At 42.9% G+C, this 13,635-nt stretch overlaps 1 protein-coding gene and 1 long non-coding RNA gene across 8 annotated transcripts in view; one reads left to right on the plus strand and one right to left on the minus strand.

Annotated features, from left to right (window-relative positions):
- The window catches only part of LOC119087576, a 29,213-nt gene extending 28,826 nt beyond the window's left edge, over positions 1-387 (plus strand). Inside the window, exon 5 of the long non-coding RNA XR_005091035.1 lies at positions 63-387. This is a non-coding gene — a long non-coding RNA (uncharacterized LOC119087576). The remainder of the gene's footprint in view (positions 1-62) is intronic.
- Positions 1-13,635, minus strand: part of Dync1i1 (dynein cytoplasmic 1 intermediate chain 1) — a 312,403-nt gene that overhangs the window by 64,050 nt on the left and 234,718 nt on the right. For all 7 annotated transcript variants that reach the window (XM_028869831.2, XM_028869834.2, XM_028869832.2 and 4 more), the window contains one exon: positions 2,322-2,468. In XM_028869831.2, coding sequence (XP_028725664.1) covers positions 2,322-2,468 — 147 coding nt within the window. The remainder of the gene's footprint in view (positions 1-2,321; positions 2,469-13,635) is intronic.

Here is a 13,635-nt window from a genome sequence, read left to right on the forward strand (position 1 = left end):
GGGCTTGATGGGACTGATCTCTGAAGACACTGCACTGAACTCCATTTTCTTTATCCCTCCAGTGAAAAGCACGGGTCATTGCTGTGAACTTGAAGGCTACCTGGAGTTTTTAGCAAGAGTCAAATGGAACTTTGCTATTGACCACTGACACTTAGCACATATCACCCAAACTATTATAATCAGTTCAGAAACCTGAAGGTCAAGAAGAGTCATAGATCCAAAGGACCATGAAAGAACAGCCTACTTAATGGAAAGAAACAAGCAAAATCTCTACTTAATGGAAAGAAAAGGCAAAAAGGTAACAGTGTAGCCCCCTTTTTCCAATAGAAATGTCAGCTTGCTTTTATTTACTTCAGGAATAAACATGCTGTGTGGCAGAAGGATTTTGTTTTAATTATGATTTCCTGTTGCCCCAAATACATATGTGTGGTGGGTGTGAAGGGAAATTAACAAGCCCTCTGTAGAGAGACTTTTTTTTGTTTGTTTGATCCTGGCAGCAATCAGCCAGGCAATGACGGAAGTTGAAAGACAAACACAAAACAAACTGTACACATTGAGCTATGAATCAGACAAAACACAGCAAGAGAGAGAAGAAATGTGTTTGGGTCTTATTTTCTAACAGAAACAATGGCACTCAGCTTGATAATAACAACATTTCAGATGTGATGGCCACATTGTTCGGTACTTGGAGAAGAAATGGCAAGTCTTCCACAGAACACCTGAATTTGGAATGCCCTAAAAGCCTTTTGCTAAATCTTGTACAGTTGGATTTATCATTTTTGAAAAATTGGAAGCTTGTTCACAAATGTTCCAGACATCCACAGAGAGCCAAAGAATGGTTTTGTGCTACTAGAGGGGACACACACCTGCATGGGGCTGGTCTTCTCTTGGGCCACAATTTTCTGTTATTAGTTTGGAGAAATAGGGTAGGCGAGATCAATTTCCCAAGATTCCCATGAACCATTTTTACTTGCATGTGTCTTTGTTCCCAATCAATCAAAATTAGGACTGACTTGGCATTTGCGATTTCCCATTGTCAAACTTAACAAGAGCGGGAGAATTCTCCTCCTTCTTGTCTTAGCTAGGCGGCTCGCCACCCATTTCCCAAGCTGGAATGGTTTTGCCGCCAGCAGATGAAACAGCACACCAACCGCATTAAGGAAATTGGAAACAATGCCGGGGCTGTATCCTTGGGCATAATTTCAGCATTTCAGAGAAGGTACATCAGCTACCCTGAATGTCAAGGTGGTGGCAATTGATGGAGACATGCTTGTCTTCTCGTCCCTCCTAACAATTGCTCTTCACACCTGTCATTCTCTTAAAGGAAATGACAGAGCAGTTGTCTTGTGAACACTATGCTGAACCTCTTCTACTAAATTATGGGTAATGGTTTTGAGATGTTGACTTTTAACCCTGGGGATTATACTGTCACTGTAGACTTCATGTTGAGACACTACACATTCCAGAATTTAAAGTCATAGTACCCTTTCAAATTGCAAATGGAAAAGAAGTGTTGGCAAATGTCCCATATACCATCACTAGGCATGGTACTTACTCTCTATGATCTATTTGAAAATACATGTTTGCATCTCAAAGTACCAATGTGAAGATGTTCTCTAGCTAGATAATTACAGGAAAACCTCTCCACTGATGGCTGGAACATCAAAGGAGAGCTTCCTATATGCTAGACCTTGATGATTATTATGATTACTAATACCTTTCTTGAAATTCGGTGCTTTTTCTTTTCTTTTCTTTTTTTTTTTTTTCTTTTTTGGTTTTTCGAGACAGGGTTTCTCTGTGTAGCTTTGCGCCTTTCCTGGAACTCACTCTGTAGCCCAGGCTGGCCTCGAACTCACAAAGATCCGCCTGGCCCTGCATCTTGAGTGCTGGGATTAAAGGCGTGCACTACCACTGCCCGGCACATAAGTGCTTTTTCTTATGTGGCCATGGCTGGCCTGGAGCTCAATATATAGACCAGGCTTGTCCAGATCTCCTAAAGATCCATTTGCCTGTGCCTCCCAAGTATAAGCCAATGCTACTTTTGCCCACTTTCTTTTTCTTTTTTTGGAGACAGGTTCTTTCTCTGTAGTACAGGCTGCCCTCAAAGTTGGAATTCTCCTGCCTTAGCCTCTAGGGTGCTGGGTTAGAGGCATGCAGCATCACACTTTATCTCCTATTCACTAAGCCATATTGCAGTCAGTTAGGACTCAGTCCCTATGAGGCAGTCACTTCTAACTCAGTCATACTGCAGCTGTCCCATGAGCAGCTTCCTCTCCTAGGGCTTGGGTAGACGACAGGGGTATGGTAGAAACTTGACTTACTGTATGTGCAGCAGCTGACAAGGGGGTCCGCTGGACAGGGGTCCTTCGATGACTGCGATTGTCCCAGAGGACAATCTGGCCTGAATAGGTGCCACCAACCACCAAATTCGGATGAAAGCGGGCAAAGCAGACTGACATCACCGAGGACTGTGGGGGAGGAAAGACACATGGTGACTGCTCCTTCAATTGCCTCTGCATTCCGCCTGGACAGAAAATAGTTCATCAGACAAGTTCAACCCCTCCTGGAGGACATAACGTGATGTTAATTTGACTTGTGAAATACATAGTAGGATATTGTACACACTAACTCGGGATTTTTTAATAGGTCAGCCAATGGCTTACCCCCTTGAAATCTGAAATTTGAAGTCTTGGCTGTGTTGTCAAATAAGCATAAAACCTATCTTAAATACATCATTGTTTTGTGGTCTATGAAGTCTGCATTGTGGACATCTCCCATCTCCTGAATAAAATTGTGACAGAAACGATATCAACTCCCCACTGAGGTCCCAACCAAGTACTTCTTTATGCTGAATGCAGCACAGAGGAAAAGTAATTCTAGCTTTAAGAATTTTAACACTTTTTAAAAAAAATTTTTTTTTGGCATAATGTAGACTTCTAGGAAGTATCCTGACCTTGGAAGGACCCAACTTACTCCTCCCAAAGTTCCCTCACCTCCCATGGGCATTCTCCATGACCTTCTCTTGCCCACTTCAGACAACTCTTAATGTTATCCTTTGCCTGTTTTAACAAGCAGTAGAAACGGACTTCAATCCAACCTGACCATGCTCTGTCATAACGACACAGTGTGGCTTCTGGAATTCCACAAAAGACTGTTCGGCACTGCAGCTCATGGGAAACAACTTAGTTGAGGCACTTGAAGGCAGACAACTCCCACATCTGCTACATCCCTTTTGATTCCTGAAGCACTTTCCTTATTACATTCATAAGCTGAAGTAGTGTTTTCAATAAACACATATCACTCCTTCAATTAAACTCAATGAACAGTTGCTGGGAATTTACTATGTATAAGGAAGGCATTACACCAAGAGGGATGTAAATAAAGACACAGTGAATGGCCCCAGCAGATGTGAACTCTATTAATGGGAATGGAAGAAACCCAGGTTCAGACGAGCAGAGCCATTGCTGGTGGAGGCACAGCCTTCATGTGAAATAGAGAAAGGTGCCCCCTGGCATAGATAGCACCGTGGGCAGTCACATGCTTTGGCAAATAACGAGGAAGGTGGAATGTGCTTATCTGTTGTATCTTGAGTGCACCATCCTGGTGCAGGATACAGCTTACACACAAAAGGAGTAGCCATAATTGTAATTCTGGATCCCATTAAGCCATAGGTGTGTGTGTGTGTGTGTGTGTGTGTGTGTGTGTGTGTGTGTGTGTGTGTGTGTGTGTAGCAGCTAAGGGTCCAGGGAAGATAGATTAGTTTTAGTTAGAGGAAGCTGTTAGATTATGGAAAAAGCATGACACTTATAACGGCTTCGTGAAAGGGGCTGTATTAGACTTGGAAGTCTTTGTGGAAAACTGAGTAGGTACAGAAGAAAAGAAATGCATTTCAGAGCGGTGAGATAGCAAGCATGAGCTGAAGACTGCTGAAGAATAGTCTGCTCCTCGATGGGGCTGGAAGGGACCATGGGAGAAGCAAACAAGCATCAAAATCCTGTAACTGAGACACAAACAGAATAGTGATCAAGGGAAACTGGTTTGTTCCTGACTGGAAAGCTCAGCTTTCCCTCCCTCCCTCCCTCCCTCTCCTTTCCCCTCCTCCCCCTCCCTCCCCTACCTTCCTTCTTTCCTTTTCCCGTCCTAGCCACTTTCTTCCCCCCCCCCTCTCTGTCTGTCTCTCCCTCCTTTCTTTCCCGCCTCTCTTTTCAGGGGTTTTGAGACAATGTCTTTCTCACTATGCTGACCTGGTTGCCCTAGAACTCACTATGAATATCAGACTGGCCTTGAAGTCACAGAGATCCATGTGTCTTTGCCTCACAGGAGCTGGTACTGAAAGTGTGTATTACCACATCATGCACAAACCATCCATTTCTTAATAAAAACAAAAAATAAAATAAAAACAGATCTGTGATCCTCACAAGACTCCCTAGTCAGAAAGCATCTCAGGCACCCTGAGGTAGAAGAAAGAATGTGGAGTATTTTTCAATGTCATGTTTTCCTAGTTTGAATGATTTTCAGTTCCAATTCCTTGAACACAGTTCGACAGAGAACATGCCCATGCCCCAAATCTGGTTTTCATAAAGTCTAAGAATAACTCTCAATAATGACGCTGAATTAAAGAAAAAGAACATAACGCTGGTCCAGCTTCTTGTTTTACACATCCCACAGAAACGATTCTTAGTTTTCAATTGATGAAATTCTTATGTTCCTTGAGCTATGTTGGAAACTTAAAAAAAAAAAAAAAAGCTTCAGAGGGTCTTAAAATCATCCAGGTGGTATCACCCATTGAATTTACCAAAGCCCAAATCAATATGGATAAAGGAATGGCATTCAATTGGAAAAACCCAGAATTCAACCACTTGATTGCTTCCCTGTTTTAGTTCAGTTCAGCAAATTCCCCTGCAAATCTCACACAGTGTGCTGCTGGAATGGACTGGAGGAGAACAAACAGTAAGAGGTATTTCTGAAACTGACAGACCGAGCAAACCATGAATTAGAATCCACTCCATGGGCTGGAACTAATCCTCACTTGTCCATTCATTTATTGGTTTCATCTTCATTCATTCATTCATCAAACACTTAGCACTGAGATCTGCTAAGTCATTTCAGATCTTTCCCAGTATCGTAATGCCCCACCTGGGACCCAGAGTTCTATTTAACTTTCGTAAAGAGTCAAGTGAATGGTGCAGAGGAGTGAACCCATGCTGGGGTGCGGGACAAATCACCACAACTAACTTTGTCTTTCTGAAAACAATTTTTTATGACATCACTAAGAGGAATAAAAGCACATATTCTCATTTTCACCTGCTATTTAGAAAATGGAGTATAGTTACATTAATCAATTTTACTCCTATTTTAAGCACATCACATCAATTATAACCCATTAGCATTATGTGATGAGTTGCATAAATGCTCACTCTACAAATGTTCTGTCTTCTTCATGCATCCGCCTCTAGCCACATGATCTATAGGTTTAGGTATACAAAGTTCAGCAAACAGCTCCAGGATTTGCCGCACTTGATGTGACACTATCATTCACATGGAAACACGAAGGCAGTGTGATATTAATGGGGAAGTGTAGTTAGAATTTGGTCATCTCTTAAGCAGTTCTTACTTCCTCCAGTGTTAGATGCAATGGTGGCAAACATTTGCACGATTGCCTTACGTTTTGAAAACTTTTCATCCTAAAACACAGGCTCCTTTAGACTCCATCCCCAGCTCTGGCCGTGAGAGTTCTTCTGATTTGGGGAATTTTGCATCAACCACGCTCGGTGGTGGTGGTGGTGGGGGGGCGAGGGGCGTCTTGGAAACGGCTGCATCTCCCTGCTGCTCACACGGCTACCCACTTCACTGCTGTTGCTGCCTGGACTGTCATGGAATTTACTAACTGCCAGTGAACAGCACAAATGGTGGTCTCACCCACCCACTTACATCTGTCTGGTAAAAAGGAGGAAAATGCATCGCAGGAAAAGTAGTTGACATGTCTAAAAAAAGAAGAAGGGTTATTATTTTTTTCTGTCCTCATTTTTAGCAGCATATTTTCCAAAGACAATTATCTTGGAAATCATTTTATTAATATTAATGTTAGTTTAAAATTCACCAGTCTTCTAGGATTAAGGTTGTGTGTTAGCTTAGTTACTTAGCATTGTAACAAGGCATTATTAAACTAAGATTAAGGAAATTTAGGCAAGAGAAGTTAATTAGAATCAGGATGTTTTCTTTTTTCATTTTTCTGGGCTCTATAAGAATACACATGTGGCCCAACCCAGTATTACATGCTTGTAATCCCAGCCTTTGGGAAGTAAAGGCACGAGAGTCAGGCGTTTAGGGCCAGCCTGGGTTACATAGAGCCATTCACAAACAAATGAAAGAATCAAGCACGTGTGTAAAGATGCTCTTACATTGAAAAATTCTAGTTATTGTACTTTATTCTTTAAAGGGCTAGGGCCCTTATTCTGAAAAAACATGGATAGCCTTTGCCAGTTCTAATGAAGTAGTTCTTGTGAGAGAGAAGTCATGAAGATGGTGAGAATTTTTGGACAACGTTAACTGTTTCATCAACATAAATGTTCCTGACACTCCAGTTGAACTCTGTTTTCGCAAAGCTCATGATTTCATTGATGTGGCCATGTTGTTGGTCAAATCAGAGGCCTAGAAATACGATAAGCCTATATGTTAAAAGCTTGATGCAAAACTGGTGTCTGAATATATCCCACACAGAGGCAGTGCCACCGGGGGAATGGACTTCCTAACAGGACACACATCACATCTTGTTCATTGAAAAGGCACAATTCCTTCCAAATAAGGACAGGGAACACCCTAGCACTGTGTGTGAGGAGCAAGCCACCTCCATTAACAGATGCTCTTGCCAAGAGACTATTGAAGATGTGTCCTAGTTTTCAACCTTGAGCAGACTGCCTAGTTTTAGCCATCTCTACAAATCAGCCTCCTTATCCCTATATTGTCACATGTCCTCAAACTGACGCACCCACTGGAGAGGGCTACACATCCTTGCCCTCTCTTTCAAGAGAACTCAGTTCGCTTTGCCCCATTCATGGGGGAATTCCAAAGGGTGGAGACTCCCCTTTGAGCGTCTCCCTTCACTCACGGCACACCACTGCATTCAATTCAGTTAGCCCAAAGTCTTCTTTAAGTGGTTGTGGAGGCTGTTTTACATTTTGTAGAGTTAATCTAGGCCAGCTTAGAGATCAGACTCCCCCGTAACCACAGACCCATATACTGAGGGTGAACAGCCTTTGGTCACTGCTGTCTGGGAAGCTTGCCCCCTAGGGTCACATTTGATCTCGTTCCCTGTGTCCTTCTGTGGGTGGCAGTCTGCCCACTCTGTAGCCACCATGCCTGGGTGGGAGGGATATGGGGTCCTGCATTCAAAAGCCTCTCCTATTTCAAGTACCATCTCTTCTGGGGGAGAGGTCGGTCCCCAGGGATGGAATGGCCATATTGTTGCCAGATGCTGTCTAATGGTGGCTGACATTTTATTTGCCTTAAAGTAAATGCTTAACTGTCAGAAGGCCGTGAGGCAGACAGATCGGATTCATCTGCTTCCCACCAAACTAGTGTGGATTTCTGCAAGTACCCAAAGAACTCACAGAGACATTTCTTTTGTTAATGGAAACACATGTAATTGGAGAATGTTGCTACCAAAAGCTCATGTGAGGAAGGTGTGAAGGTGATGAAGCCCCCAGAAGACATGAGTTGACACTCACTTGGAGATGGAGGAAAAGGGTCCTTTTTTCCATGCCCTCCCTCGCTTTCTGACAGTCTAGCCTGGCATGTGCACTTCATTATTCCAAACTCTAAGAGGAGTGACCATGCCTACAAAGCTGTCACTTGATTGGTGCTGGAATCTCTTTGGCAGAGATTGAGTTAGGGGCCTGCTACTTCTCATCTTAGTTTGCACGGAAAAAAAAATAATAATAAAGCAGCTGATTCTAAAATTTGATTTCTTCAAAACTTGGAAGCCAACCATCCCAACAAGCTGTTTTAGAATTCTTTGGAATTGGCCTGCCTTTCTCTAGTGAGACCTCAGCATGCACAGAGCAGAGGCTATGCAGTGACCATGCAAAAGGCAGGAGGCAAACTGTAAGCACTGACTAGAGTGTGGAGGAAACGGAATGCTCACTAAACTGCTAGTGGGACTGCAAGGGTACAGCTACTTTGCAAACTGTTCCGGGGCCTCCTCGGAAGACTGAACAGTTACCATATGACCCAGCAATTCTACTCCCACGTGAATAGCCAAGACTACTGAACAGAGGTTTACATGTCAACCTGCACACTAATGATCGTCATGGCATTGCTCCTAACAGTCGAAAAGCAGAAACAACTGAAATGTCCATCCACCGAGGAGGGGGCACGCAATGTGTGGTAAGTCCTTGTGAATGTTGTTCAGCAATAAAAGGGCATGAAGCACTGTGCTGGCTGTAATATGGACGAGGGCTGAGAGTTACTGATGTGAGAACCAACCCAAATAAGTCACATAAGGATAAGTAATAGCCACACATCTTTGGAAATTTGTTAAAAAGGCACAGAGCTGGGGATGATAAATGTGGATGTATGGTACATTAGCAGAACCAATGGAATGAATACACACACACACACACACACACACACACACACACATATATATGGATATACTAAGTCATGTTTAAAATAGTAACAACAGCTAAAATCATGTCTAAGAGGCTGAGAACCTGGTAGTTAATTCAGTCCTTGAAGCTGGATGCCTCTGCAGTCCAAGCAGTCCCGCCACAGTTGTCTCTCATTTGGAGTGGGTATGTGGCAACCAATAGTTACTCGGTTCACAAGGTGAGGTGCCCCAGTTGTCCCAATTCAGCCCCGGAAGCCTGGAAGTTTGCTGGACAGCAGCAGTTCTGTAGTCTATGACAGAAGACTGGAAACTGGTTCTGTTCTCAGTGAAGGAATCACCATCATCACCATCACCACCACCACCATAATCATTATCATCATCATCATCATCATCATCATCATCATCATCATCTATGGGGTAAGTCAACTCCTGGCAAGAGAGAAGGCCAAGCCGCAAATGGCAAGAAGATCTTCCTTCTGTTCCACTGTTTTCATCTGGGCTGCTACCAGGAGGCTCTGCCTGCAGTTGGAATGGGTCTTCCCACATCCATCAAGGAAATCGGGATAGTTCTTCAGGTGAGACTCCATAGTCATTTGTGGTGAGCTGACCCCCAAACCAAACATGATGTATAGTAGGTGAAATATGAATCAATTTTAAAGAGTGCAGATATATTTCCAACTTTGTGGACTCACTGGCCTTCTTATCTTCAGAACAAACATCTGGATTGCTGTGGTTGCTATTTGTTCAGGTAATTATTCATTGCCCTCAACTTTTTTTCTGAGCATCACTTCCAGTTTCCATGACCAAAGAGGCACTGGTATAGAAAGGAGGACTAGCAGACTTGGAGGTCCCAGATCTAGGTCGTACATGTATGTGGGCACACAGTATGCAGAATCCAGAGGTCAACAAAAGGCCATCTTCTTCCCCCACTTGTCCTGCTTATTGTTTTGAGACATGATTTCCTTTGGCCTGGAGCTCACTGATTAGGGGGTTTGGCTGGTCTGTCTAGTCTCTGCCTGCAGAGTGCTGGAGTTACAGACATACGCCATTGTGTCAGGGTTTCGGCATAGGTGCTGGGGATTCGAACTCATGTCCTCAAGCATGTACAGCAGGCATTTTAACAACTGAGCAATTTTCAGGCCTTAATTTTGACACACCTTTAAAATTATTTATTTAAAAAAATGGCAGGGGCTAGAGAGGTGGCTCAATAGTTAAGAGCACAGGCTGTTCTTTCAGAGGACCTGGGTTCAGTTCCCAGCACACATGGCAGCTCACAACTGTCTGCAACTCCAGTTCCAGGGGATTTGGCATCCTTACACAGACATACATGCAGGCAAAACAGTATTGCACATAAAAATACACCTTAAAAATAAAAAAAGGTAAAACTTTCTGATATAAGAATTTCCTTCCTGTGGAATAACAATTATTGGTTTTTATTGGTCACATTTGGCTTATTAATTTAGTTATCACATCACAGTTGGGTTGTTTTTTCCTTTCAGCTTTTTCGAGTAATGTTTCCACGAACATGGCCATGAAGATATCTCTTTGGGATGTGCTTTTAATCCTTTTGGTTATATATTTATAATTAGAGTGGTAGAATCCCATTTCCCACCATAATGTGGTGATATTTTGTTCCCCAAAATATTGTGTACCCTAATAAATTTATCTGGGGTCAGAGAACAGAACAGCCACTAGACAGACATAGAGGCCAGAAAATGGTGGCACTCACATCTTTAATCCTAGCCTTCTGGAGGCAGAGATCCATCTGGATCTCTGTGAGTTTAAAGCCACAGCTAGGCATGGTGACTCATGCCTTTAATCCCAGGAAGTGATGGCAAAAAGTGGAAAGGTATATAACGCACAAAAACCAGGAACTAGCTAGTTAAGCTTTCAGGCTTTCGAACAGCAGTTCATCTGAGATCCATTTGGATGAGAACTCAGAAGGTTCCAGTCTGAGGAAACAGGATCAGCTGAGGAAATGGCAAGGTGAGGACACTGTGGCTTGTTCTGCTTCTCTGATCTTCCAGCATTCACCCCAATACCTGGCTCTGGGTTTGTTTTTATTAATAAGACCTTCTAAGATTCATGCTACAACCATATTTTTTTTAATACTTTTATCACTTTACATTCTATAATGAAATACATGGTTTCTACTATTTTCATATGCTTTTATTTCTTCTGTGATTTTTTGTTTGTTTTCAATAGCAATCACCTCAACATTTGTGAGTTATCTAAACTTTAATCTTTATTTACTTTTGAGATATTGCCTTGCTATGCAACATGAGTTGCCTCTAACTTGCCATCCCCTTGCCTCAGCCTCCCAAGTATTGAGATTACAGGTGGACCCCAGGATGTCTGATTTAGTAATTTGCAGTTGATAAAAGAAGCATGACAGTTCTCACCCTGAAGACCCAAAGGACATTTTCTTTGCCCTTCCTGGTTCCTGGGCAGTCAGAGTTCACCAACACATCTCAGAGCTATTTATAAACAATATACCCCACATAGAGTTAGGAATGCCTTGACTCTTGATTTGAAGAAAGATCTGCCAACATAATGAAAATCTGGAGGACTCCTCATTTGGGTCCATGTTTCTTTCTCCCAGTCTTAACCACAGTCCTTGGTCCAGTCTTGATGACTTAAGCATTTTTTTTTACTGGTATTCGTTTTATAGCTTAAGTCTTTTGAATTCTTATCCTTTTTTAAAAATTTTATTTTATAATTAATTTAATTTTACATATCAGCCACAGATTCCCCTGTCCTCCCTCCTCCCACCCCCACCTTCCCCCCCAGTGCATCCCCCATTCCCACCTCCTCCAAGGCAAGGTCTCCCCAGGGGATTCAGCTTGGCCTGGTAGATTCAGCTGAGGCAGGTCCAGTCCCCTCTTCCCTACACCAAGGCTGAGCAAAGTGTCTCAGCATAGGTACTAGGTTCCAAAAAGCCAGCTCATGCACTAAGGACAGGTCCCGGTCCCTCTGCCTGGGGGCCTCCTAAATAGTTCAAGCTAATCGTCTGCCTCACTTATCCAGAGGGCCTGGTCCAGTTCCATGGGGGCTCCTCAGCTATTGGTTCATAGTTCACGTGTTTCTACTAGTTTGGCTATTTGTCCCTGTGCCTTTTCCAATCATGGTCTCAATATCGCTTGCTTATACAATCCCTCCTCTCTCGTGTTGATTGGACTCATGGAGCTCCACCTGGGGCTTGGCTGTGGATCTCTGCATCTGCTTCCATCAGTCACTGGATGAGAGTTCTATCATGACAGGATGTTCAGTCATCAGATCACCAGAGTAGGTCAGCTCAGGCACTCTCTCAACCATTGCCAGTAGTCTATTGTGGAGGTATCTTTGTGGATTTCTGGGGACCTCTCTAGCACTCTGCTTCTTCTTATTCCCATGGAGTCTTCATTTATCATGGTCTCTTTTTCCTTGGTTTTCTACTCTGTTCCTGATCCAGCTGGGACCTCCCGCTCCCCTAAGCTCTCTTTCCCCTGACCCTTGCCTTCCATTACCCCCACCCCCATGTCCAGTTTGCTCATGTAGATCTCATTTATTTCTCTGTCACTGGGTGATCCCTGTGTCTTTGTTAGGGTCCTCTTTACTAGGTAGCTATGGTGGTATTTTATTTGTACTGAAATGTGATTTTCATTGTATGTTAATAAGTAAAGTTACCCAGGGGTCAGAGCTATTGGAGCCATAGCAAGAGCATGGTGGTGGCGGTGGCGGTGGCGGTGGCGGTGGCGGTGGCGGTGGCGGTGGCGGTGGCGGCGCATGCCTTTAATCCCAGCACTTGGTAGAAGAGCTAGGTAGATCTCTGTGTGTTCAGGGATACAGCCATCATTGGAGACACACGCCTTTAAGACCTGGAGGGCTGTACTTACAGGCAGTGACGAGGCAGTCATGTGTTTGGGTTTACAACCAATGAGAAGGCAGAACAGAAAGACTATTTAAAGACATACACACAGGAAGTAGCTCTTTTTCAGGGAGGTAGGAGCACCACAGGAGGTAAGATTTTAGCTCTGAGCTCTGACCTCTTGGCTTTCTCTTTTACATTGGTTCTGTGTTTCTTATTTTAATAAGACAGTTGGTTACATCTACAGGTAGCCTCCCTGGAGTTGTGAGTTACAGTCTGGTTATCCTTTGCTTTACATCTAGTATCCACTTATGAGCAAGTACATACCATGTTTATCTTTCTGAGTCTGGGGTACCTCACTTGAATTCTTATTCTTGACAACTCCACCTCACATCAGAAGTGTGATCTACCAATCTGTGGTGTGGTTTTATACCTGGTTATTGATTGTCGTACAGGTGGCATTCAAGTTATTTTTTCAGTCAGTGTCACTACAAAGTTGCATGTGTTTTACCATCAAGCAGAGGACTTGAAAAAACAACCTCCTGTGCTTTGGTCACATCCTATACTCAGTATCAATATTTTTAAGAAGCTGTTGTGCAGTCAAAAGCGGAGAGTACTACTTCTAATCAGTGTTTTTCACATACATTTGAATATTAGATATTCAATTAGATATATTGGAGAATGCCAATATATTACTTAGCAGTGGTTATGAGGAAAGGTTGTGGAGATGTTGGTCAAATAGTCAAAGGACACACAATTTCAGTGACAGAAGGAATGAGAGATCCTTTGTACATTCTCATGGTTATAGTTAATAATATATTGCATATTTGAGAATTGCTAAAGAGTATGTAAGTTTTCTTCTCACTACATGCATCCACACAAAAAGGGTGACTGTCCCTTTGTAAAATGTAGGCCAGTGCCTATGGTATTTCCTTTATGGAAACACATACCATTTTAAAAATGGGGCCATGTGAGGAATCTATTATACATTCCATTGAGAAAATACCACCTCTTCATCTCCTTCAATGCTGTTCATTTTTATGTCCCTCTTTGCTTTACTTCTTCTCTGTAATGATTAGATTCTTAGACCATGATAGATAACGCTATCGACAGGCCTAGCTTCTCTTGATGGCTGTCTATGAAGACAGGGACATGTGAAGTTTTCTTGTTCATTGTCAGG

Source organism: Peromyscus leucopus, chromosome 3, assembly GCF_004664715.2.
Source record: "Peromyscus leucopus breed LL Stock chromosome 3, UCI_PerLeu_2.1, whole genome shotgun sequence".
Taxonomy (NCBI): domain Eukaryota; kingdom Metazoa; phylum Chordata; class Mammalia; order Rodentia; family Cricetidae; genus Peromyscus; species Peromyscus leucopus.